This window comes from Teleopsis dalmanni, chromosome X (assembly GCF_002237135.1).
Source record: "Teleopsis dalmanni isolate 2A chromosome X, ASM223713v2, whole genome shotgun sequence".
Classification (NCBI taxonomy): Eukaryota; Metazoa; Arthropoda; class Insecta; order Diptera; family Diopsidae; genus Teleopsis; species Teleopsis dalmanni.
In genome coordinates, this window is record NC_051848.1 from 64,670,247 (window position 1) to 64,693,995 (window position 23,749).

Sequence of the window (23,749 nt, forward strand, 5' to 3'; positions counted from 1 at the left end):
TCCTTTCTATGCTTCAAATACTCCTAACATTTTTTTAATATCCATAAAAAGAATTTTCAAAACAAAGGAACATATTTAGGCACTTCGAAAAAGGATACCACACATTCTCCAAATCGTTATCAAACACATCCAAATACAATGGAAAAGCAGGAATACAAATTTCAATTGTACGCGAGAAAATTGTAACGAAATTTTGTATTCAGCTTTGCCTGGGCATTTTTATAGCCTTTGCTTTGAAAACAACAAAAGCAACAAAAACAACAAAAACAAAAAAAAATTACAAAACGAATTAAAAGGAGCATTTCGATACTCTTTTTTATTTCGGAATTATTGCTGCTTTTTTATTCCAAAGGCGCTCAAAAGCAGACCTTTTTCGCTCGCATACAGAAGGACCTTTTTCCGGTAGATTGATTGTTCAAAGTGTGGTGGTGTGGACGCGACAAGTGAGAAGTGAAAATTTCTTTTTTTTTTTTTTCTCATTTTTCGTCGTTTTATTTTTCTGATAAAAATGGTGCAGGTCGCAAATGTTTTATTGCTCCGTAAACTGCACCGTGCGGAGTGGAGCATGAGAGCATGTTCTAGTTGGAAAATACAAAGGACCTTACGGTTGGTGGAGCAGGCAAATCCAATTTCAAATCGAATTGAGTTGTGTTAAAAATGTTCGGACGCAGCGTTTAGATATGCCTGCAAATAGGGGATACGGTTCTATGTTATTAGACTCAGATAGGTTGTTTTTGAGGGTCGCTTTCGCAATTCTGGCAATTCGATAGAAGCAATTTGGTTATGTAATGTAAAATACCTGTAATACTACCTCCATAAAAGCAGACACAAATTAAATAAAAAAAAAGAAACCAAAAAAGAATTAAATAAATATTCATTATATCCGTAAAAAAGCAGGGGCTGCCTTAAAACTTTGTTGAAAACTGTGGAGTCTAACCCGGTAAGCCAAAAGGCAACTTAAGTGAAAACTGCTATAAAATTTTGAATAAAACTGTGTACGGATTTAACACTTGCGCCATTTTTAGTGAAAAAAAAGTACAGGGCAATAAGTACAGAGACAAATTGATAAATATTTATGTCATCCTTATGTTAATATCTAGATAAAATCTAATGATATTTTCTCTTATATATTAGAAGTGTTTGTATTTAATGAACAAATTTTATAATGCAAAGAAAAAATTCGTAAACCTCAAAACATTTGTGGTTATATATGTATTGTAAGATATCGTAAACCATCATATGATCTGTAATATTATTTTATTGAAAAAATTTTTAAGAGGTTATCTATTCTATAATAAAAGAATATCTATTCTTTATCTATTATCTAAATATCTATTCTTTAATAAAAAAATTCTTTAACAAAAAAATATCTATTTTTTAAAAAAAGAATATTTATTTATTAATGTAATGGAGTATATAAAGAAATATGTATTGTTTATCAAAAGAATATCTATTCTTTAGTAAAAGAATATCTATTCTTTAGTAAAAGAATATCTATTCTTTAGTAAAAGAATATCTATTCTTTAGTAAAAGAATATCTATTCTTTAATAAATGAATATCTATTATTTAATAAATTAATATATATTCTTTTATAAAAGAATGTATATTCTTTTATAAAATATTATTTTTTTGAAAAAATTTTTGAGAGGTTATCTATTCTATAATAAAAGAATATTTATTCTTTAATAAGAAAATATCTATTCTTTAATAAAAGAATATATATTCTTTAATAAAGGAATATCTATTCTTTAATAAAAGAATATATTTTCTTTAATAAAAGAATATATTTTCTTTAATAAAAGAATATCTATTCTTTAATAAAAGAATATCTATTCTTTGATAAAAGAATATCTATTCTTTAATAAAAGAATATCTATTCTTTAATAAAAGAATATCTATTCTTTAATAAAAGAATATTTATTCCTTAATAGGAATATTTATTCTTTAATGAAATAATACTTATTTATAAAGAATATCTGTTCTTTAATAAAAGAACATTTATTGTTTATTGAAACAATATCGATTCTTTAGTAAGAGAATTTCTATTTAGCAAATGAATATTTATTCTTTAATAAATTAATAGATATTCTTTTATTAAAGAATATATATTCTTTTATAAAAGAATTAATAAATTGAATAAAATTAATAAATTAATTGATATTCTTTTATTAAGGAGTGTATATTCTTTTATTAAAGAATATATATTCTTTTATTAAAGAATATATATTTCTTTATATTCTTTAATAAAATATTATCTACAATAGGAGTATAAATTCTTTCCTTAATAAAATGATGTATATTCGGTATAAAAAGAATATCTCTTCCTACTTGAAACACGTTGAAGTTTTGTTAATATTTTATTTTACATAACAACATAATCCAAACTGTCATTTCCAACTGTCATTTCAATTTTTGGTTACAAGCGATTTGCAATTGACACGACGGTGTATTCTTTACAAATAGAAACATTCTGCAGCGATTAAATAGGAAAACTTTGTAGGAAAACTGCATATTGTATATTAAAATATTTATTTTGAATACTAGTAGTGCTGTACATAAATTATATAAGGCCTTCTCTATCTTCGCTGATACAACAATTAAAAGTTATGTATCATTCTTTTATTTTGATTGATTTAATAATAGTGTTTTAATAATAACAAGAATAAAAAAAAATCAAAGAAAACCCATATATATATCCCGTGTAGAGCATATAAATACTCTCCACAACATATTAGATGGACTGAATGAATGGCAAGCATGGATAAATTTAATCATTATCGAGTTGAAGACAGCATTAACCCGTTCTTCTATTTTACTTAAACTTGTGTTATTTTACTATAGATAATATGAGTCTATTTTGAAATTTGATTGTTGGTTGAGTTAGTCTGAATTTGATTGTTTTATGCAGTGCTTACATTTCTTCTTACTAAAAGTTCTGTCGTTGTTATTTCTCTGTAAATAAAATTACTATGTCGTGCCGAAAATATCTAACAAATCAGGAACTATTATATATTTTTGATGATTGGAGCGAACATGACCCATCAGTGTCAAATGATATTCCGCTACCTATTAAAATGGTGCTATGTTTGCCACCGGATAATGTTGCGGGTGAATCAGACATTGAATTGATTGACGAGGATGAACTTTGACTGAAGTGGCAGATTAGTATTTTTTTCTTCTTTTTTGAATTGCGTTTGTCTTATTGTGAGAGGGTATTTAGGTACATTAGGATTGTATATGAATAAAATGCAGAAGTTTATGGTGGTCTTGTGAAAATGCCAGAGTCGCAACAATTTACATTGGAACTTGAAACATCTGTAAAAAAGTATCGTACTCAAAGTGATTTAAAGCCGATCTGGAAAAAGACTGCGCTACAAATATGATATGGTGTAACTTAGGCCTTTAAATTCTTATTTACCTTTAAATTTTATTTTGTAGATAAAAATAAATTAATTATTTCAATTTTTTTCGATAATGATGGTGTTGAAATGCTTGTGGTGGAAACCAATCGTTAAACTGATTAATACAATATTGCAAAATGTTGCGATAAATATTTAATATAGCCTTTTATCGGAATACTCTTACTTTTCGGATATTATTATGTGTCAAATGTGAAATTATATTGGACAAATAATGCCGCGGAATACCTTCCTGCGGTTGAAATCAAATTTACATATCGCAAATAATGATACATTGTCATTGTCTGACAAAGGATTATTTGGACGATAAGACGAATAATATTTTGGTAGTTTGTTGGATGGACAATTCCGAAGTCACTATTGCAATTAATTATGATTTCGTTGAACCCATTGTAAATGTTCAAGGCTATAGCAGAAAAAAAATAAGGTTGGTGTCCCACAATCTCAAGTTATGGGCGGCGTCGATTTACATGACAATGGAGTCGCTAATTATCGTATCGGATTTAGAGGCAATAAGTGGTAGTGGCCATTACGGGTACAGTGTTTTGATAGCGGAATATTTTTAACTTGAAATAAGACCTTTCAGAAAATTTCACCATGAAATTCCAAGTTTGAACTTTCCTAGTAATAAATGGATTAAACAGTATTTTAAGATTCGCCAAAGACTCCAAGTGATTTTAAAGCCTGAGTTTCTCCATAATACGGTAGCATTCATATTAATAAATTCATATTAAAAGGACTAAATGAGTGCTCAACATGGATAGATTTGACCTTTATCAAGCTGAAGATTTACTGCAAAATCATTTCAAATAATATATGATATTAATAATGGTAATATAATTAAACTCAGCCAAGTTTATTTTATAGATCTGTTCGCTGCAAATATTAGAGCTCCGAATTGATTTATTAGTCCAATATTGAATTTCCATAATGCATGAATATCTTTCAGTCCCAATGAATTCTATGTCACACTCTCCAAACCGACATTTTTTTCACTCACCGTTTGTGATGTGTTACCTGATTTTGGTTACGATTTGTGTTTACGATTATATCATATATCATAAGCTCTTTATCTGCAGCAACACTGTTCCTCAAACAGACTGTTCCTCTGTACATTTTTTCCGCAGCAAATAATATTTCTCTTAATAATAGTCCATGTTATTTAAAATTATTCTGTTAATATTTAGTTCAAAGCAATGACAGGGTTATATACAATCATCCTTTAAATGAGGAACTTTATCCTTTAAATTAAGAAATCTTTATTTCTAACTTAATATTTTCTGTTTTTTTCATATTGAAAATGTGTGTGCGTATGACATCTCTTCACTCAAAACATTTTCGTATTATTTTTCTGTACTTTTTAATGCTCTAAACTAGCACTTTCACTTATGCTGATTTTAAAATACATCTAAATATTAATTATATTGTAAAATATCTAGCTGGCTGAGTAAAACAAAGAGGTTTAATTTCTAATTGATGTGAATTTAATTATATAATTATTTATATTATTAATTATAATTTCAATTTACATATATATAGTATTATACGTAAAAAAGGTTTTTTATTTTATATTCGCTACATTTTTAAATTTGACGTTAAGTTTTAATGTTAATAAATTTAACACAAAACTTGTTACACTGAGGTAAAAGCACTTTTTTCAGAATAAGTGCTTGTATATATCTTATTAATACTAATTAATACTAGTAATAAAACTATTAATTAATAAAGTTAAATTATAGTTCTCAATTGCTTTGGTTTTTTATGAATATATATTTTGTGACTGCTTACGAGTATGTGTTGATTAAGATTCTGTTTATATAAGAATATATTAGGTTGATGGCCAATATAAACGATTATGTTGATTTGACGGAAGCCTTATATATGTAGAAGCACTTAAATTTGAATTAATATTACCTACATATGAAATTTAAGAATCCAATGTTGACTTCACATATTATAGCTAAAAACAACTATTCAATTTTGCAGTGTAAATTTAATTATAGAAATCATATTAACAATAAACAAAATATAATATTATGCTTGTTGTAATAATATGGTGCTGCTATATAGAAACCTTTTATCCAAAAAATGTTAATAACATTTTACAATGATTATATTTTGGTAGTATTTTATTAAAAATATATCTAATCGTTGTTTGTAAGAAATCTAACTTACAACAATTATATCTAAATAAAAACTAATTTTTAGAAAAAGGTATTATATAAAGATACATTTACGAACCTATTCTGTGCACTTTATAAAATTGTCAAACATTGAGACTTGTCAAAATTGACTGCTGTAAAGGTTTTGGTATTCTGTAACATAAATAAAAAGCACTTTTCCTTGTTAGTTGTCAATACCTCAAATGCTGTTCACAACTATAAAAATATGCTCTTTTTAAGCATTTTTTATTATTTGCATGCATGACAAATATTCTTAACTAAAATATACGCTCCTTACAAGCATTTTTTTTATTGTGATTTGAATGAATGAAAAATGCTTTCTACAATTTAAAATATATACTATTTTTTACGAACAGTTACGAGCAATAACGAACAGTTACGAACAGTTTTATATACAAAACACTTTACACCATAGTGTGGTGAGAAGCATTAGGTACTTGAGACTTGAAATTTGTCAAGATGTGTCCAGAATACCAAAAAGCTTTCTGCTTTATAAAAATCAAAAATTTTATTAAAGAATTTGATAAATTTGTCAAGTGCACAGAATAGGTCCGTTAATGTACCTGCAAACCAGTGTTGCACTTCTACTAATGTCTTTATATATTCATTAAAATAAAAATTTACCTACTAGTTTTTGGCTGTATTCATGTGTTCATGTGTTTGATGTGTTTTAACTACTATAAATTTCGTAATACATTTCAATACAAAGCCATCGTTCTTACAAATGAGATCCATTTAATTTACTCAACGAGTTCAAAACACAGGGATGTTTTTAACAGTGTGGAGTTTTTTCTCTAAACTCTGTAGAGTTTAGACAGTGCTCAAACCTTTTTTATATGTTATAATGTGTTTTAAATATCAAACAAAAATGTTTGCTTTGAACACTGTAATCAAAGGTATCTAGGTTAATATCTGTCTTTACAGGGAACTGGTCAATTGGACGGGATGGAGCTAGACTCGGCCTACCTGTGATATCTCTTGCAGTGCGTGTCTACCAGCCATCGAAGAAAGGACACCAGAACACTTGATGTGTCTTTGTACAGGTCTGGCCAGCACTAGGTTTAAGTTTCTAGGGGCCCCCTTCTTCAAATTACTCGGCGATACCTCTAGCATTAGCCAGATTCTTACCTTTATAAATGTCTTTGACTGGTTCTAGTTTGACCTTCTCTTTACTACCCACTATTACGATGTTTTTGTGGATTCAAAACGGCTTTTTTAGCTAATTGAGGAGGACTCGTCCTCCCTTCATCACAACTAACTAACTAACTAACGTCGTTATTCGTTATAGGAAACTAATTGCGTTTTCGATTGATGGATCGATTGGATCCATTTTGTTCGAGATTCACTGATCGAAAATGATGATTGCACTGAAAATGAAACTCGTTTGAAAAAGTTATCCCAAATTTACTAATCAAAAGTGGCATATACTCTCAGCCGAAATGAGAATATTATACCTTTTAGAAAAAAAAAACATTTTTGTATTATTGGTGAGTTGAGCATACGTTCTCAGTCAATCGAAATTATGGTAATATAAAATTTAGCCTATTATTATTCTATTATATAGAAATTTTATGACAAACTTCTTTAATCCAATTTTTTTGTTAATAATTTATTTCTTATCATTTTATATATTAAATTATTACTTCACAGTATTATATAATACAATATTTTTTTTTTTAATATTTATTATATCTTGTTATTGTTTTATAATTGATAATTAACTAATTTTTTGAATTGATAATAATTTGTTACTAAATTCAAGCAATTTTTTATTTCTTTAGATATTTTATAGTAAAAATTTATTTCTCTATATTTGTTTTAATTTTAGTTACTTATTATAAATATTTTTTATATTAATTTCAGATATATTTTTCAGAACTATTTTAATGTATTTAACGTAATTTGAAATTATTTAAATTTGGTATAATTCATCATAAAATGAACATGAAGTGAATATTTACTAATAATAATTGTGATTATTAACTTCTTGTTTATCTTTTACAATTAAAACGTATTTGAAATATTTCAAAATATATTTACTATAAATGTAATAAGTAATATTTTTATTGGAAAGGAATTTAATCTGAAATTATTTTTAATAATTATTAATATGTCTATATAAAACACGTTCATGATAAAATATATATGTTTATATTGTGTTATTGAGTTCCTATGCTTTAGGGGAAGATACAAAAACTGATGATGATGATATACTAATAGTATAGTATATTATCTAAAAGATATCCGTATTTATATTATATTTATATAATATTATAAATGTACCATAATATTAATAATATTAAATATATTTATTTCAATATTTATTTTAAAACTAAATGTCATTTTGTAACAATTACTACCACTCGAAATATAGTTCTATATAATGTTAATTTTTTTCTTGTCGAGAGTGACGCGTCTTTATGATTATTTAAAAATGAGATAGATGGATTCGAATAGCAAAGAAAAGACAAGAACAAAAATTTAGTTAATTTATTAAGACCATACAATGCTGTTTCGATTATTGCCAAGTACTCATCTTCAGTGGTCTTAGAAAATATTTGAATTTCTTAATTAGCTCATAGTCCGTATATAATTTGTTTGAACCGCAAGTGCCAGGCTTAGAACTCGTGCCTGCCAAATTAGAAGCGATGACTAATCGTGTTTATCCGCAAAAAGCCAAGGCTGCACAAACTTTCAATGCTCAAGTTTCAGGCTTCCTATCACTTCTTACTTTTTTTTTTAAGTGACACTAATCAAAGCACTAGCCGTGCTTTACATTAGAACGAGCTTATAAACTAAAGTTTTATTTGGAAACCCAAGTTCAACTATTTGAAAGCTATCTTTTGAAGTTGACTATTTCTATTCTATATAGTTTATATAAAGGCTAGGTAAGATTGCTTTATAATTACACTTTCATAGCATTTAGTTATATACATGGTATATATTTACATTGAGGCGAGCACTTTTTACACTATCTAAATATTAGTAAATATAAGAGTTAAAAGTTATAGAAAAAAAAGAGTATGGAAAAAGAAAGAGAATGATATATACAGGTTAGGACAGAGTGAAATAAAAGCAAAATAAAAATGGGAGTCTGAAAATGAAATTTCTTGTAAATTTAAAATAAATTCTCTCGCAATATTATGAAATCAGATTTAGCTATTAATATAACTAACATACACTATATCTTTTAGTATCTGCAAATAAACAAGTAATAGATTTATACATACATATCTATATACAATGCAATATCCTTTGCGATAAAAAAAATGTTAAATGTTTTTTCCTAGTAATATTTTCATTTACTTTAATGCCATGGTTTGTAAAGCGGCCAACGTTATGCTGGTTCCAATCCGTATCCTACATAATCTAATTTACTGCTTAAATTCCATTTGAGAGTGAAATCGTTTGGCAAACTTTATTGGCTAAAACCGAAACCGTAATGTTATAACGAAGTTTGAAAGCAATTTAGGTAATCATTTTTTTGTCATTTGCGAATCTGATATTTTTGAGGCACAATTAGAAAATTCACAAATAATCCCTTCTACTTCTGCAATTGTTATCAATTTTTCAATTAATTTTTTGGCACATACTACCATGGACCACCTTTTTGATGCCACAATTTTTCAATTCATGCAACAATCGCAAACGTCTGTATCTATGTATGACTGCATACTTACATACATATGGCTATGTCCAGAGATATCACATATGAAATCTAGCTTGGGAATTTCATGGCAATCGAAATCAATAATTTATTCCATTTTAATATTGCGCAATAACCAAGTTTTTCTGCGTATGTTTCGTCTAAATAATTTCGATACCCTTCGCACAAATAGTAGCGGGAAAAGGATATATTAAATTTGTCGATATGTTCATTTGTCAAATATCAAGTATTCATAGAAATTTATTTTGATTATAAAGTTTGTTATGCATTAAATTTTTTTATTGTTTTATATTTATTTCAATTTAGTTTAGTAAATTTTTTATTTTTATAATTCCTCAAAAACAACGTCGTTTCCAAACGATAGGTTAGCAGGACAATGGAGGTGTCACCGCTTTGTGATATGTTCTTGAGGGTAATTTATTGTGTTTGATATTTGTCACATAGTTTTACTAACGCTTATATATAGTCATCTTCAGAAAGCAGTGGTGAAGACGATGATGTTCCAGTGAAGGATTGCAATGATACTAATGCTACCCCTGAAGTAACAAAGTTTCAAATTGTTGAAGCTCTGGGTGTTTTATGTTCTAAAGGAGATGTAACTTCTAGAACTAGTATTATTGAACATATTATGAAAAAGTATCCAAAAATTAAAAATGATTCAATAACTCGAAAAATAGTTAAAGCACATATCAATGAGTTACGGGATGCTGGAGACATTATTTTTCTATGCAAACATCACTTTCGTTATAACGGCGAATAGTGGCGGCATTATTCACACCTACCTACCTTCATACGTACACCTAGAAGACAAATTTGAGGAAATCGTAATAATGGCAGTGATATTATATTGTCTAAGTGACACCACTGCTTAATGTTTAATATATATATTTTTCAAATTTTAAATATTTGTTAATAAATTTGAGCAATGAGTTAATCAGTCCAGAACAGTATTCAAGGCATGTGTTTTTATTCAAAAGCAAAATACCGCTTTATTTTATAAATATCTGTGAACCACAATCCATTGACTTCACAAATGTCAAGGATATTGGAACAACTATAATCTGTAAATATTATAGTTCAACTGAATACAATTATTTGAAAAATATGTTTAGGACTATGTAGAACTTGTAGCTTTTATGTTTGCGTTATTTGTATAAATGAGACTCCTTACATTTTTTAAAAATGACCCATGTTTCTATTCCACGCATTGAGAAATACGAAACCAGTGCCATATTATTTTCAAGATTACTGTAAAAAGGTAAAAACAAAGAACTGACACGAAGAAGGTTTTGATATTTGACCAAATGACTTAAAAAATAAGATACCTTCGGACAACAAACCATAGGATAGAAAGCCATAGGATAGAAAATTCTTGTAACTAGTAAGAGGAGTAGAAGACAAGCTTTAAAACAAGCCTTAAGGAGATATCTTCAGACTGAGCGCGATTATTTCTGGAACAGTTGGTCAAAATGGGACTCCGAAATAATATTCATTGTCCCAGCTATTGGTCTCATATTGGTCTCATCATTTAAACCAATCAAATAAATGTAGAACGGTCATAAAAATAAAACATAGAATTGACCGTACATCTCAAAATATTCATAAGCATTAATTTTATGTCAAAAAATTGAATAGTCTATAAAAGCTATCTGTGTGAAAGGTATTAAAGTTTCGGCAAAACCAAAGCTATATTTTTTGCTTGTTACTTTTTCAATCAAATTTGAATATTTTTTAGACTTGTTTAATTTAAAATCCTCTATTTTTTTCCTGTTTTTATCTGCAGTTGGCAGACCAAACGGTCGAATAATGAGGAATCCATACAGCACTTGTTGGCCACTGGGCGTGCAAAAATCAAAGATGGCACTTTTATAATAACCGCAGTGGAAAAATCGGACAGTGGAGCTTTCTATTGCACAGCTACGAATTCTGAGGGCAGCGAAACCCTAGAGGTGCAGATGTCAATCACTTCGCCGCTCACAGCAAGTATCCAACCCACCATACAAACAGTGAATTTGGGAAAAACTGCGGATTTGGTAGGTGTAAACAATGTTTTCCATTTTTATATTCATTCCACTATTCTCATTTATTCATTTCTACGAAATAGCTTTACTGTCAGTCACATACTCCAGATATACACTCCCACTTACACCCATATTTCCACACACTATAACACAAATTTGTTACACATAATGTTTCCGCTTCGGCGATGCTGTGAAAACCGCATTGGTTTTGAAATTTTGATTGAAATGCCAATTTTTTGTGATATGACTTCTTTCACTTCTTTCACATTTTTTCTTTTGCTCACTTTCAGATCTGCAGCATATCGGGTTTTCCGAAGCAAAGTATACTGTGGCTAAAGGACGGACAACCACTACGTTCAGGTGCACGTGTGCGCTTACTCTCCAAGGAGCACATACGTATCACATCCATAACGAAGGAAGACAAGGGCATGTACCAATGCATCGTAAAAAATGATTTGGAGTCAGTGCAGGGCACTGCAGAGTTGAGGCTCGGTGGTGAGTGAATTTCAAATTATTTTTCACACTTTGTGGGTACATCATACCATAAAATCGTAAGAAATAGCAACACAGTTGAGTTATTGTTTTTTAATTTTTTAGAAAATATGTTTTCAATTTTAATTTAAAAAAAAACATTTGTGTTCTATATACACAGATTTGAATAAATTTTTTATCTTCATAATCATAACCTATTTTGTCCTTAAAACACTGTAATAGGCACTAATATATCAATAGATCATTGAAACAATGCACTTCAATTAGCAAGTTATAATAAATTTGATCGGTTTTGAGGTTTTTGTAGAGGGCTATGGGTTCCCAACGATCTGGAGCACTGCGCCTTTATTTCATATTAAATAATCTAAAATATTACACTGCTGAACATTTTTTTTTGGAAACGGCTCAGTTGAGAAAGAAGCAGACGAATAAGAAAAAGAAGAAGAAAAAAAAGAAGGAGAAGAAAAAAAAAGAAGAAAAAAAGAAGAAAACGAAGAAGAAGAGGAAGAAGGAAAAGGAGAAAAAGAAGAAGAAGAAGAGAAAGTAAAAACGAAAAGAGAAAGAAGAAGATCTAAATAGATCAAAATTTGGCTAAGACAATAAATGTCCGAATTTACTTCTATTAGAAGTAAATATGTGTATTTTTGGGGATTTTTAAGTATATCCACGCAAAAATAATTGCATCCTCTATTAATAGATTTTAATTATAGATTTAGATTTAATTTAATAGAAAGGTTTTGAACAATACTTCATAGCAACAACAAAAAATTTTATTTTAATTAATTTAATTTTTGGTCTGATCATATTATTATTGCACACGTAATTTTTCATTATTCGTAAATAATTTTTTAAGACTGCAAATATCAGGGGTTAAACTCGTATAAACTCAAATCTCAGAGTCAGCGTTCATAAGCCAACTGACCCAAAGTCGTTCTTGATCTTCGAACTTGGAGTTTTGTTAATTTGCTGCGAAGGTTCATTAACAAATTCACTTGCTATAGTATAATATGTATAATAAAGAGTAATCCATAATATTTGTATGAAATTGAGGGGTACTTAGCATAGTTAGAATGATCCCATTTAGGTCAAATATGCCTAAGCCTGGTGTATGCATGGGAACCTTTCAACCAAGTTTTAACAAGTCAATATCGATGTGTGTAGCCTGACGTTGTCCTGATGGAACACAATTACTCTCCTATTGTTCAAAGCTGACCGTTTTCGGGCGATTGCTTCTTTCATAGTCGACAAAACCTAAATTGCTTGGATTGCGTTTTCGTCTTTATTAAAGAAAAACTGTAAAATAAGGCGTATTTTTTCTTTGCTAGTGGCTATTTTAGATATGCGCTCAAAAAACACTGAGTCTACCAATTACCAAACTATCTAATCTCATCTCTCTTATGTCGTAACCCAATCAGACTTAAACATCACGGGATACAGATAACTAAAGCCATCTATTGGAAAAATGATGCCATTTTTTTAACTGCACCCAATATTAGAACGAAATCATAAACCAGCTGTAGAATAATTAAATTAATTATATATATTGTTTTAATAGTTAAGCATTATTCTTTTTTATTGATGATGGGTATTTGGCAATACTGGAAATAGCTGTATGGTTAGATAAACATTAAATTAATTAAAAATATATAAAATTTTTTGTTGTTGTAATTCACTACTATTCGAAGCCTTCCCATTAAATACAAAAGAACTGACGTTGAAATTAAATTTAACATTTCAGCTTGAGAAATAAAAATATTTAATAAAAATAGTAGTTGAAGTACGGAATTGACAATTACGACATGACTCTCTGTAGAGCATGCCTTTTGGTCATGACCAATAGCAGTAAATCTTCGTCATATGACTATCTGTATCATGCAACTTGACCCTAATGCAGACCATCACATTTGATTGAAATGATTTTTAATATAGGTATATGTACTTTTTCTTTGATGGATTCAATGGCACTTGCCTTGTTACTAGAAGAGTGGTCATTAAAATATATGTTTCAGAATCACAGTATTATTTATTAGTTTTTTACAATGCAGCAGTTTTTCCCTAAAAATAATGATTTATATTAATTATAGAATGTGTATTCATAATAATTAACAATACTTTATTCATATATAAAAATAACTAATCTATAATTATTTTACAGAGGTGTCCCCGCAGCTAATTTACAAGTTCATTGAGCAGACAATGCAGCCTGGTCCGTCGGTATCTCTGAAATGCAGTGCTACTGGCAATCCTACACCAAAGATTGTATGGCACTTAGATGGTTTCCCACTACCAAATGTAAGTATACCTGATGAAATTTTCCGTAAATATTTTTAGAGCCGTTTTGTGTTCCACATACGTAGTACAGATATTAAATTAATTTTGTAAAACAGCAAATTTTGGATGTGAAGTTAAAACATTGGAAAAATGTTGCATTTTTAGTATTGTCAATCGCTGTCTATGCTAATGAAGCCCCACTTAAATGAATCCTTCCGTAAATATCAATAACACAAAAATTTGTAAAGACCGTCACCGAAGCGTGATTGATAAGTTTCACGTTGGTATTGAAATTTTGCTTTTATACTTTGGCTGCTGCAGGATTATTGTCATTCGGGAATCTCGTACAGATGTGCAAATATGCAGATGCGCCCGTTATAGGACTTACAGAGTTGAGTTCATGAAATGCGAGGCACCAGAACAATTCCAGCAACACCGACACCAGCAGTGCGAGCGCCATTATTTTAACAAGCGAACCAGCAAAATCATCCAGAATTTTGTTTGTGCCGCATGCATGGGTGTTTATCTGGCGGTGCGTATGTGCGTGCAAGTGCTCTTCCATAGTTCACATTAGTTGCTGGGGGGAAGGGCTTCTATGTGGAACCCGCATTTCCAAACGTTCCTCTATGCACTGCATGAGAGAGCACGCAAATTAAAGCAGGAATCCTTGCCATCATTCGGCAGTGAATCATTTGTTGTACGCTACATGTCTCGAATTTTGCTTTGCATTCCAAGTCACTTTACTCCGCAGTGCTGTACTCTTGCGTAGCACTTCATCATGCCTGACATGCGGATAGTTTGCAGTTACATTAAAGGTGAAAACGGCGCTGCAGCTTGTGTTTAGTGGAAATTTAACTTAAATTTGCCTTTTTTGTCAAAACTGTTTTTATTTTTATATTCCTGCATTTGGTAGTTTTATTACTTCACCATCAGCGAAATCACTGCTGTGGGCAAGAGTTAACCGAACCGCAACTAATGTGTGTGATGTATGCCCCGGTGACTGTTTTGGTAAAATTGTGAAAAATGCCAAAATGTGTTTGCGAAAGGAAACAACTGCAATGAATAGGAAAAGTCCTGCGTGATCCATGCTAGGTATATCATAAATGCAGTACCACTATAAGAACAAATAGAACTCATTTCGGCTGCATTCTTACTTCCTCACAACAATCAAAATGTATGCTTGCATACGCAAATGGATGTGCATAAATTTTAGTTGCAGAAGAATTACTTGAAAATACTTTTGGCATTTCATAGATTTGTGGTTACCATAAATCTGTTTTGTACACTCGGTTGTAGTAACTTTTTAAAACTCATTTTTATTTGTTCTGCACTGCAGTTACTACCCTTTAAACTAACTAAATCTACGCTTTTAAATCTCGATTATTTGTTTACAATACTTGTGTTTCGTCATCTATACCATTTTGTATACGAAGCTTTTGAGTTGTAAGACACACCAAAACAATTTCCATAAAATCTATAATAGAGTTGAACTGATTTATTATAAGAATCCATATCGATTAAACAAGAAACAGTCGCTTGTTTCTATGTAAACATATCGCAAATAACAGCAAGCAGGTACCTATGTATGATCCAGAAAATAATCATGACATTTTTAGAAGAAATTTCTAGAGGAAGATTTTTTAAATGACATAGATAGTTAGATGCGAGGATGATATCGTTCACTTCCAAATAGAATTCTGTAATAAATAAATAGTTGTGTAAGTTCTTGAAGTTTTTAATTCTAGTTTTTGTCGTTCTCATAAAAATTTAAAGATAAGATAAAGACAAAATAAATACTTGGAATATGTTGAATAGTAAGGGGAGATCAAAACACTACAGATGTGGAAAAATAAAATGTAGAGAACTAAATATAGATGATATATTAAAACTAGACCTGATCGAAGTGCAGAAACCTTTTAGTTTGAGCTCAGATTTCTCATTTAAAGAGGAGCTGCAATTAGTGCTTACATTAAAGACGAACAGGTTTTGCACGTTTCAATTTAGGATTTAGCACATTGAAAGATGAATTTTTGCAGTGCGAGAATGACATCTTTTATACCCGGAGACGTTGCAGTTGTACTCCTCGAGAAAAATTTGTTGCAATAAAATATTGGTATGCTTAATTTAAACGTTGTCGTACGAGTGTTCTTGATGAAGAGCGTCTGGGTTGTCCAAAAATGGTCACAACTAAAAAAAAACATTAAAAAATTCTCGGTTTTATGTTAGATGATCCAAAAAGCGTGAGATATCAGAAAGCTTAGATCACAAACATATCATATAATATTTTATATATGTATCGAATATTTTATATGAATATTTGGGTATAAAAAAGCTTTCGACAAGATGACTATGTCACTATTGCTCACAATTGATTAAAAAAAACGATAACGTCTTCGTCATTCGTCATTAGCTGACTATGAGTTAATCAAATCGAGTAGTGATAAATGAGTAAACATAGATCCATTACTTAACACTGAGAGAAAACAGCACAACAAGACAGAGAACGGTTAGAGTCCGAGGGGAAGTGGTCCCAAACGACCACAAACTTAACAACCGACTTGAAAAGTTTTGGCTTCCGTATTTTTGGATTCAATTCGAATGATTTTCATATACTATTTGGAAAAAGGAAAAACAATAAATTTAGACTACTATTTCATAATACTGGATCAATTAAATAAGGGAATCAAAAAAAAAAAAACATGACCACATTTGCCAAAGAAAAAATTTTATTTTTCCAAAATAAAGGCACCTACTGACACGTGAATATAAATCATGGTAAAATTAAATGAATCACGGTACGAATTGCTTCCGCTCGCACCGTATTCTCCAGGTTTGGCTCCCAGTGACTTTTACTTGTTTTCAAACAGGTATAGATTTGCATCAAATGCTGAAGTGAAATGGGTGAGGCTGATCTTTCAGATGCTGAAAGTTCGTTGGACTTGGTGTGTCGAGCTAAAAGAATACTATATTGAAACATAAAATATGTTTTCCCAAAAAAATGCATATTTATTACTTAGGCCGCGTATTTATCAATTCACTTAGTATGCTTAAAATAACTCGCCATATGGCCACCATTGCATAAAGTAGACTTCTAACATTTGAATAACTTGCCAGTTTCTGAACAACTTTTTTATATTTTCTGTTGAATCTCTGTTCCGATTTTTAGTTTTTGTGAACCTAATGATTAATACCTAAGTATTTCTTTTCACTGCATAACTGCATTTCTTTTCATCATATCAAGTCCTTTAATGTAAAAGGATACACATTTTTAGAATAAATTAATACCGCAATCAGTAGTATAGTTTCATTTATCAAATAATACATTCTATACTTAATAGTTGAGGATACAACAGCACTGAGACTTTAATTTACCACCTCAAAATAAGAACAGTACCAATCTAAAGAAATATTTACAACATTTACATATTAAACGTATAGAAAATATGTGTCAAAATTTGCATCTTCACAGTGCAGCATTGCAGAACATATATTTTTTTCCCACAAGTTAAAGTTGCTCCCAAAGACAATAAATATAATCATATGCATGTCCGTCTGTTGTATTGTCTTAGTGAAATATGTGCTGATATTAATTAAACATTTCATCAAAGCAGCAAAAAGTTTGTTTTGCGATTGCAACTTCAGCTGTCAGGGTATCAAAATTCATCTGTCATGTCGCTATAGTCTAGTATAAAGTTTTCGTTTATGAAGCTAAGCATAACAAAAGTTTTTCTCATTTACATAAAACACAGTTAGCAAAAGCAATCGTCCAGTGCATAATATTGCACACCAGTGCGTATGAGTAACTTAATTTACTCACGCTAGTGTTTTGTACGTACACAGAAATTTATACACTGGTTGCTCTAAGTGTGTGCTCTATGAATACTTCAAAAAACGTCGAAATTAAATACGAATTAAAAAATATTTATGCTAAAAACTTTTATCTAACGTCGTGTTTTAATAGAAAAACTCATATTTTTTTGTATAAATTGACAGAATGATCGTCTTTTGATTGGACAGTATGTTACCATGTTTGGCGATGTTATAAGCCATGTCAACATTTCCGCTGTTAAGTCAGAAGATGGTGGGGAGTATGAGTGCAAAGCAATTTCACGGGCTGGTGAAGCTTCGCATTCAGCACGCTTAAATATTTACGGTAAGTAAAATGAAAATAACTCGTATAAACATTTTTTTCAATTAATTTAATTCAATATTTTCAAGCTATCACATATAGATATATATAATATTTATATAAAAATTTTTTTTTTGTGTTTACTTATTTTTTTTATTTATTTTTATAATTTTTAATGTAATCGCATTAGTTTTTTCTAAATTTAAAAAACATTTGCAAAATGTTTTGAAGTATTTCGACTAAACTGCATTTAATTATGTACATTAGATATTAGAAATTTAAAAAAAATAGTGAATATTATATAGACGTTCCATAATTTGACAAGCGAACGTAACTGTAAGCTCTGTTTTGTTAATATTGGAGTCTCTTTGTGATTATATATGTATTGCTATGGCCATTTATTAATGACATGATATTTAGTTTGAGTTAAACATATCATATGGTGTTTATACGTCATGTTGTATACAAGACTATCTCGTTTTCAAAATAGTTATCCGATTACACCAAAACAATGCAAATATATAATAAGTACATGAATAATTATCGTCGACCTCAATAATTCTGTGTTTAAATTTTGTCGGGCTTTAGGTCGTGTTTTTAAAATGATATTTTTATATAATAACAAAAACAAACTTTTATATATAAAAGCAAACTTAAGATTAAATAAAAATTATCACAGTTGTTAACGTAAGTAATATATTTTATTAACAGATATTTCGGACTATCTTCAGTGTTATTAACACATAAATAATTAAAATTAATAAATAAATAATTAATATATAATAATATAATATATAATAATATAATATATAATATATTATAATATAATTAATATGTATAAATAATTAATAAATAATTTATTATTTTAAATTTAAAAACAGCACCCAGCGAGCCTTGGACTTTTTTTCACGAAAAGTCAAATATTTTCATTATTATATTTGTAGCATAAGGGTTAAATACACTATCCTCTTTCTTGAAAAAAAAACACATGTTAGTTTCTAAATCAAAGCATTAAACAAAAGAATACCTTTATCTTTATACTGATCTGTTGCCAACAAAATTATCCTTTTGAAGTTGTGAGATTATTTATTGTTATAAAGTCAATCAGCTATACAAAATGATTTCATAAAATTATTTTAGTAAGAAAAAATATATTATATTATATCCAGCATAACCTCAAAATATCAAATATACTTTAAAAAGGTACTACCAACATTAACCCACAAAAAAAAAAATGGGAACGCCATTCTGATTAATAATCACGTCGAATGGACAATGTAAGTACTCAACTATTTTGAGAGCGGTTTTCTATTCAACAGTATGTTGATATAGCTTACTTCTTGAGCCATCGAAATTTGAAGTTGTAAATTTTTTACATAATGCCTTCTAGTATATGCAATTTTTATATCGGTTATAAAAACGACGAGAAACAGCAAGTAATATATTATATTTATTATTGTATTATAATTATTATTATATTATATATTATATTTATTATTATATTATATATATTGTTATACATGTATTATAATATACTATATATTATCAGATAGTGCAGTAGGTGATTTTCTTGTAAAAAATTTCCAATTTAAAGCGCGTTATTAAGTCATATTTTTCATATTATATACCATAGGAGTAGGTTTTGCTCCACAAAACTGGAGCAAATCCTATTATCCTGGAGTAAATTATTAAAATTCATTAATAATGGATTTTCTCGGCATGCTCGAGAAATTAGAATCATGTACATAGATATTGTTTATACTAGAAATTTGTTGATATAGTTGGCTTTTTCTAAAGAAGAACCTTATTTGTTTTTCCACTCCATACTATCATATCTCGTACTATATTCATTATATTTTATTTATCAAAAATTTGTAAATTTTGTTTAATAATTTAGTACCATAAAGAAAACTATTTTAAAATACATTTTAATTATTTTTATTCCAATGACATTTTAAACTCATTTAAATAAGACAAAATAAATCAGAAGAAATTTGATTGATTAGTTTTTATTTTGAGTTAATTATTCTCATCAGTTAAAATATATTTATCTGTGCGTTTTTATTTATGTATCTTTACGCTAGGTATGCCGTATGTACGCCCAATGCCAAAATTGTCCGCTGTAGCGGGTAAAACATTTTTCCTAAAATGTCCTGTGGCAGGATATCCCATTGACAGCATCATTATAGAAAAAGGTACGTACATAATGTTGAGTTTAATAACAAAAATAGAAACTTTACTCTTCTATTTCTAGGTTTGTGTTAGTGACGTCTTCATTAATCATTCTGTGTGTCGTAAAACATATTTCATGAATATTTGAATGGCACCATCTCACTTTTTACACACAGACATGTATATATATATATATATATGTATATATATATATATATATGCTACTATATATTATATGCTACTTAAAATTTATGTATATATATGTATATGTATTTTAATATGTTATATTTTTAATAATAGACGGCATCAAGCTTCCCACCAATATATGACAGCGTGTGCAAAATGGCACCCTACTTATAGAGAATGTACAGCGCACCGCGGACCAGGGTACCTACACTTGTATTGCACGTAATAAACACAACTACACATCGCAACGTTCGGTGGATGTCAAAGTTTTGGGTAAGTCATTTCATTACAGGGAGTCCTGTAGATATTTCATTTCAGCTTTTATCGTATGAGCATTACAGTATCTACGTAGAAAGTGTATAAATGTTTTTTAATTTTCAAGAGCAAATGCTTAGTAAGGGTTTTTAATAAAAGAAACGAATTTTGTGTTAAACACGATTTAATGCCTTTTTTGTTATTTGAAATCAAAAAAGTTTACAAAATAAATTCATTTAATGGATTTCATTTCATTTTTAATATTTTACTGCTTTGATCATTTCAGTATAAAAAATTAAATATTAAAATTTCTACGCGCAGCAAGAGATAAGGATGGGTTTCGGAAATTCGACTTTTTCAGAGTCCGATTGTAGGTGTTCAAGTATCAAAAACTTAAATAATATTAAATAATAAAAGAAACATTTTCTTACTTAAATTATTGTTTAATTTTCACATTTTTATAACACTTTTACAAAATATTATTTTTCTATTTCTACTTCTCCGTTCTTATTGGGGAGACTGTTTCTTAATTATATTAAAAAAGCAAATTCAAAATAAATATCGAACAAAAATAAAAATTATATTTGCTAGTTCTACAAATTAAAAAAAAAATTTCTACGTTTTCAATATTTATTAAATTTTTTATAACATTTTTTTATATAATTATTAATAATTTATTTTTTTAATCATTAAATTAGTAATAATAATTTTATTTTTGATACAGGCTAGTTGGTCAATTATTAAATATTACATTTAAAAAATAATAATTATGCTTTTAATAATAAATAATAATAATTATACATTTAAAAATTATATAATTATACTGATAATTATACTTAATAAAGTATTGTATTATTTTTTTGTAAATTATATTAAATTATTACTACATTAATGACTATAGATTCAAGTCGAAATATTGGTTTGAACAAAAATTAAAATTTTAAAACTAAAATTTTTTTTAAATTGTTTTATTTAAAAATTGACCAATATTAAATATTTTTTGTTTAATGTTAATTTTTTCTTAACGAAAGTGACGCGTCTTATGACGCAAAGAAACTATTTAAAAGTTAGAAGGGTTCGAATATAAATGAAAAGACAAACACTAAAATTTAATTAAAACTTTTCTTTTAATAAAGCTGCATGTTCAAAGATATCAACTTCCAAGCTTACTATAACTAATTAGATCACTTAAGTGGTTTAATCTTCCTAATGTTGTGTAGTTAAGTGTTAGGGAGAAATATTATTCCTACTTATATGTTATTTTGATTTATTATGATTAATAATTATTATTTATACCAATTATTATTTAATTCAACAAATAGTTAACTAATCTGAAAACCTTAGTTCTCTCCTTAGTTCCCTCTTGTTCCGTTAGGTGTCATATGGACTTCTATTATTTCCACTTGTTATCTGTCTTGAAATCAGATTTAGAATATTCGAAATAAGAATTTAATTATATCTTACACAAATACCTATGTTTCACTATAGATATAAAATAAATTTTATATATATAAACTATAATATATTAATAATTCTTTGTATGATTATTTCAACAATCCTCTAAAAATATCTACATACTACTATTGGTGGTAATTATTCTAAATCTACTAATATTCATATATATAAAGAGTAGAGTAGAGGAACGAGAATGATCAAGTTGGATTTAAGTTCATTTTTATTTTTCAAAAATCGAGACCAGGTAACAGTTAAAACCGAGTATTTCCCAATTTTATATAAACAATTTATTTCAAAAAGTTATTTAATTGTATTTTAACGTATGTTATGACGTCAGTGACTTAATAGAAACTATTGTATATAATAGATAGGTTTCGAACAGTAGTGAATTATGACAACAAATTTTTTTTTATTATTATTTTAATTAATTAAATTCTTGACTGACCATATAGCTATTTCGAGTATTGCCAAATACCTATAAAAAGATATTTAAGTAGTTATATTGTAGCCAATGCATAAGACTCAGGCTAAATTGAACGGCTAATAGATGGAATATTAGGTAACTTACACAATCTTGATCAAATTTTAATAAATAAAAAAACTAAATGATCAAATTTTAAACAAAATTGTTGAAGTTGGGTGCAGATTAAAGTTCCAGAGGCGTTTGTTTACGGAGACGTGTGAAGTTTCTTCCTTCTGCTATAATTTTACAAACAAAATGATTAGGATGATATTGCACACATTTTTTGTGATTTCTGGCTTGGCTTTTTATAACATCCTTAACTACGGGTATGTTGAGATCGCGGTGTATACAATCATTTGTCATATATCTAGGAACATTTGAGATTATTTTAAGGGTTTTTAATTGGAAAGGTTGAGTAATCTTTATATTTGAAGATGCAGCAGTTCCCTAGAGTTCAAGGCCTTAAGTAGATAATAAGCTTATTTTCGATTGAGAGCTTTGTGCTTTTGTTCAGTATCCAGTAGAGCTCCCGCAGTCTGATATCAAGTGCTATTCTTTTTGCAAAAATATGATGCTTTCAAGTTAGTTTTGTGTCAAAGTTCATCCCTAAATATTTCGCTTGGGTAGGTTGGGGGATTAAAACATGGTTAAGACATACCGGTGAGCATATATTTCTTTTTGTTATAAAAGTTGTTTGTGTTTAGTTGAAACGATTTGCGAGAAAATAATATATTGTAGGGTGCAAATAATATAGGGTGCAAACATTTTACTGACAGTTAAAAGTTTGATGAAAATATATTCAATTATTATATATCTTATAATTGTTATTATAGGTATTATAGGTTAATATAGGTATAGGTTAAGCTTTACCCGTTTTTCTTGTAAATATAAAAAATGTTTTTTTTAGACTTTTATTGAATAAACGGTTTCAAAGAAAAATTTAATAATTGATTATCCTAATAAAAACACAGAAATTCCATATTGTTATAAATCATACTACTTAAATACTGATTGAACTGTATTTATTGTCTGACT

General features: G+C 28.5%; 2 protein-coding genes across 2 annotated transcripts in view; both read left to right on the forward strand.

Annotated features, from left to right (window-relative positions):
* LOC119687573 (Down syndrome cell adhesion molecule-like) overlaps positions 1-23,749 on the forward strand; it is a gene marked incomplete at its 5' end in the record, with an annotated part of 80,039 nt that overhangs the window by 23,793 nt on the left and 32,497 nt on the right. The window contains 6 exon segments of the mRNA XM_038101931.1: positions 11,054-11,303; positions 11,582-11,786; positions 13,939-14,075; positions 18,048-18,207; positions 20,268-20,378; positions 20,656-20,814. Coding sequence (XP_037957859.1) covers positions 11,054-11,303; positions 11,582-11,786; positions 13,939-14,075; positions 18,048-18,207; positions 20,268-20,378; positions 20,656-20,814 — 1,022 coding nt within the window.
* On the forward strand, positions 9,580-10,220 carry LOC119687574. The gene is made up of 2 exons (XM_038101932.1): positions 9,580-9,682; positions 9,737-10,220. Exons 1-2 carry the CDS (start codon positions 9,647-9,649, stop codon positions 10,028-10,030), a joined length of 330 nt encoding a protein of 109 aa, XP_037957860.1. The 5' UTR covers positions 9,580-9,646; the 3' UTR covers positions 10,031-10,220.

Coding starts and splice junctions, on each gene's coding strand:
- LOC119687574 (XM_038101932.1), top strand. CDS start 9,647: ATGGAGGTGTCACCGCTTTGTGATATGTTCTTGAGG. Junction 9,683..9,736: donor TTTGTGATATGTTCTTGAGG/GTAATTTATTGT, acceptor GCTTATATATAG/TCATCTTCAGAAAGCAGTGG.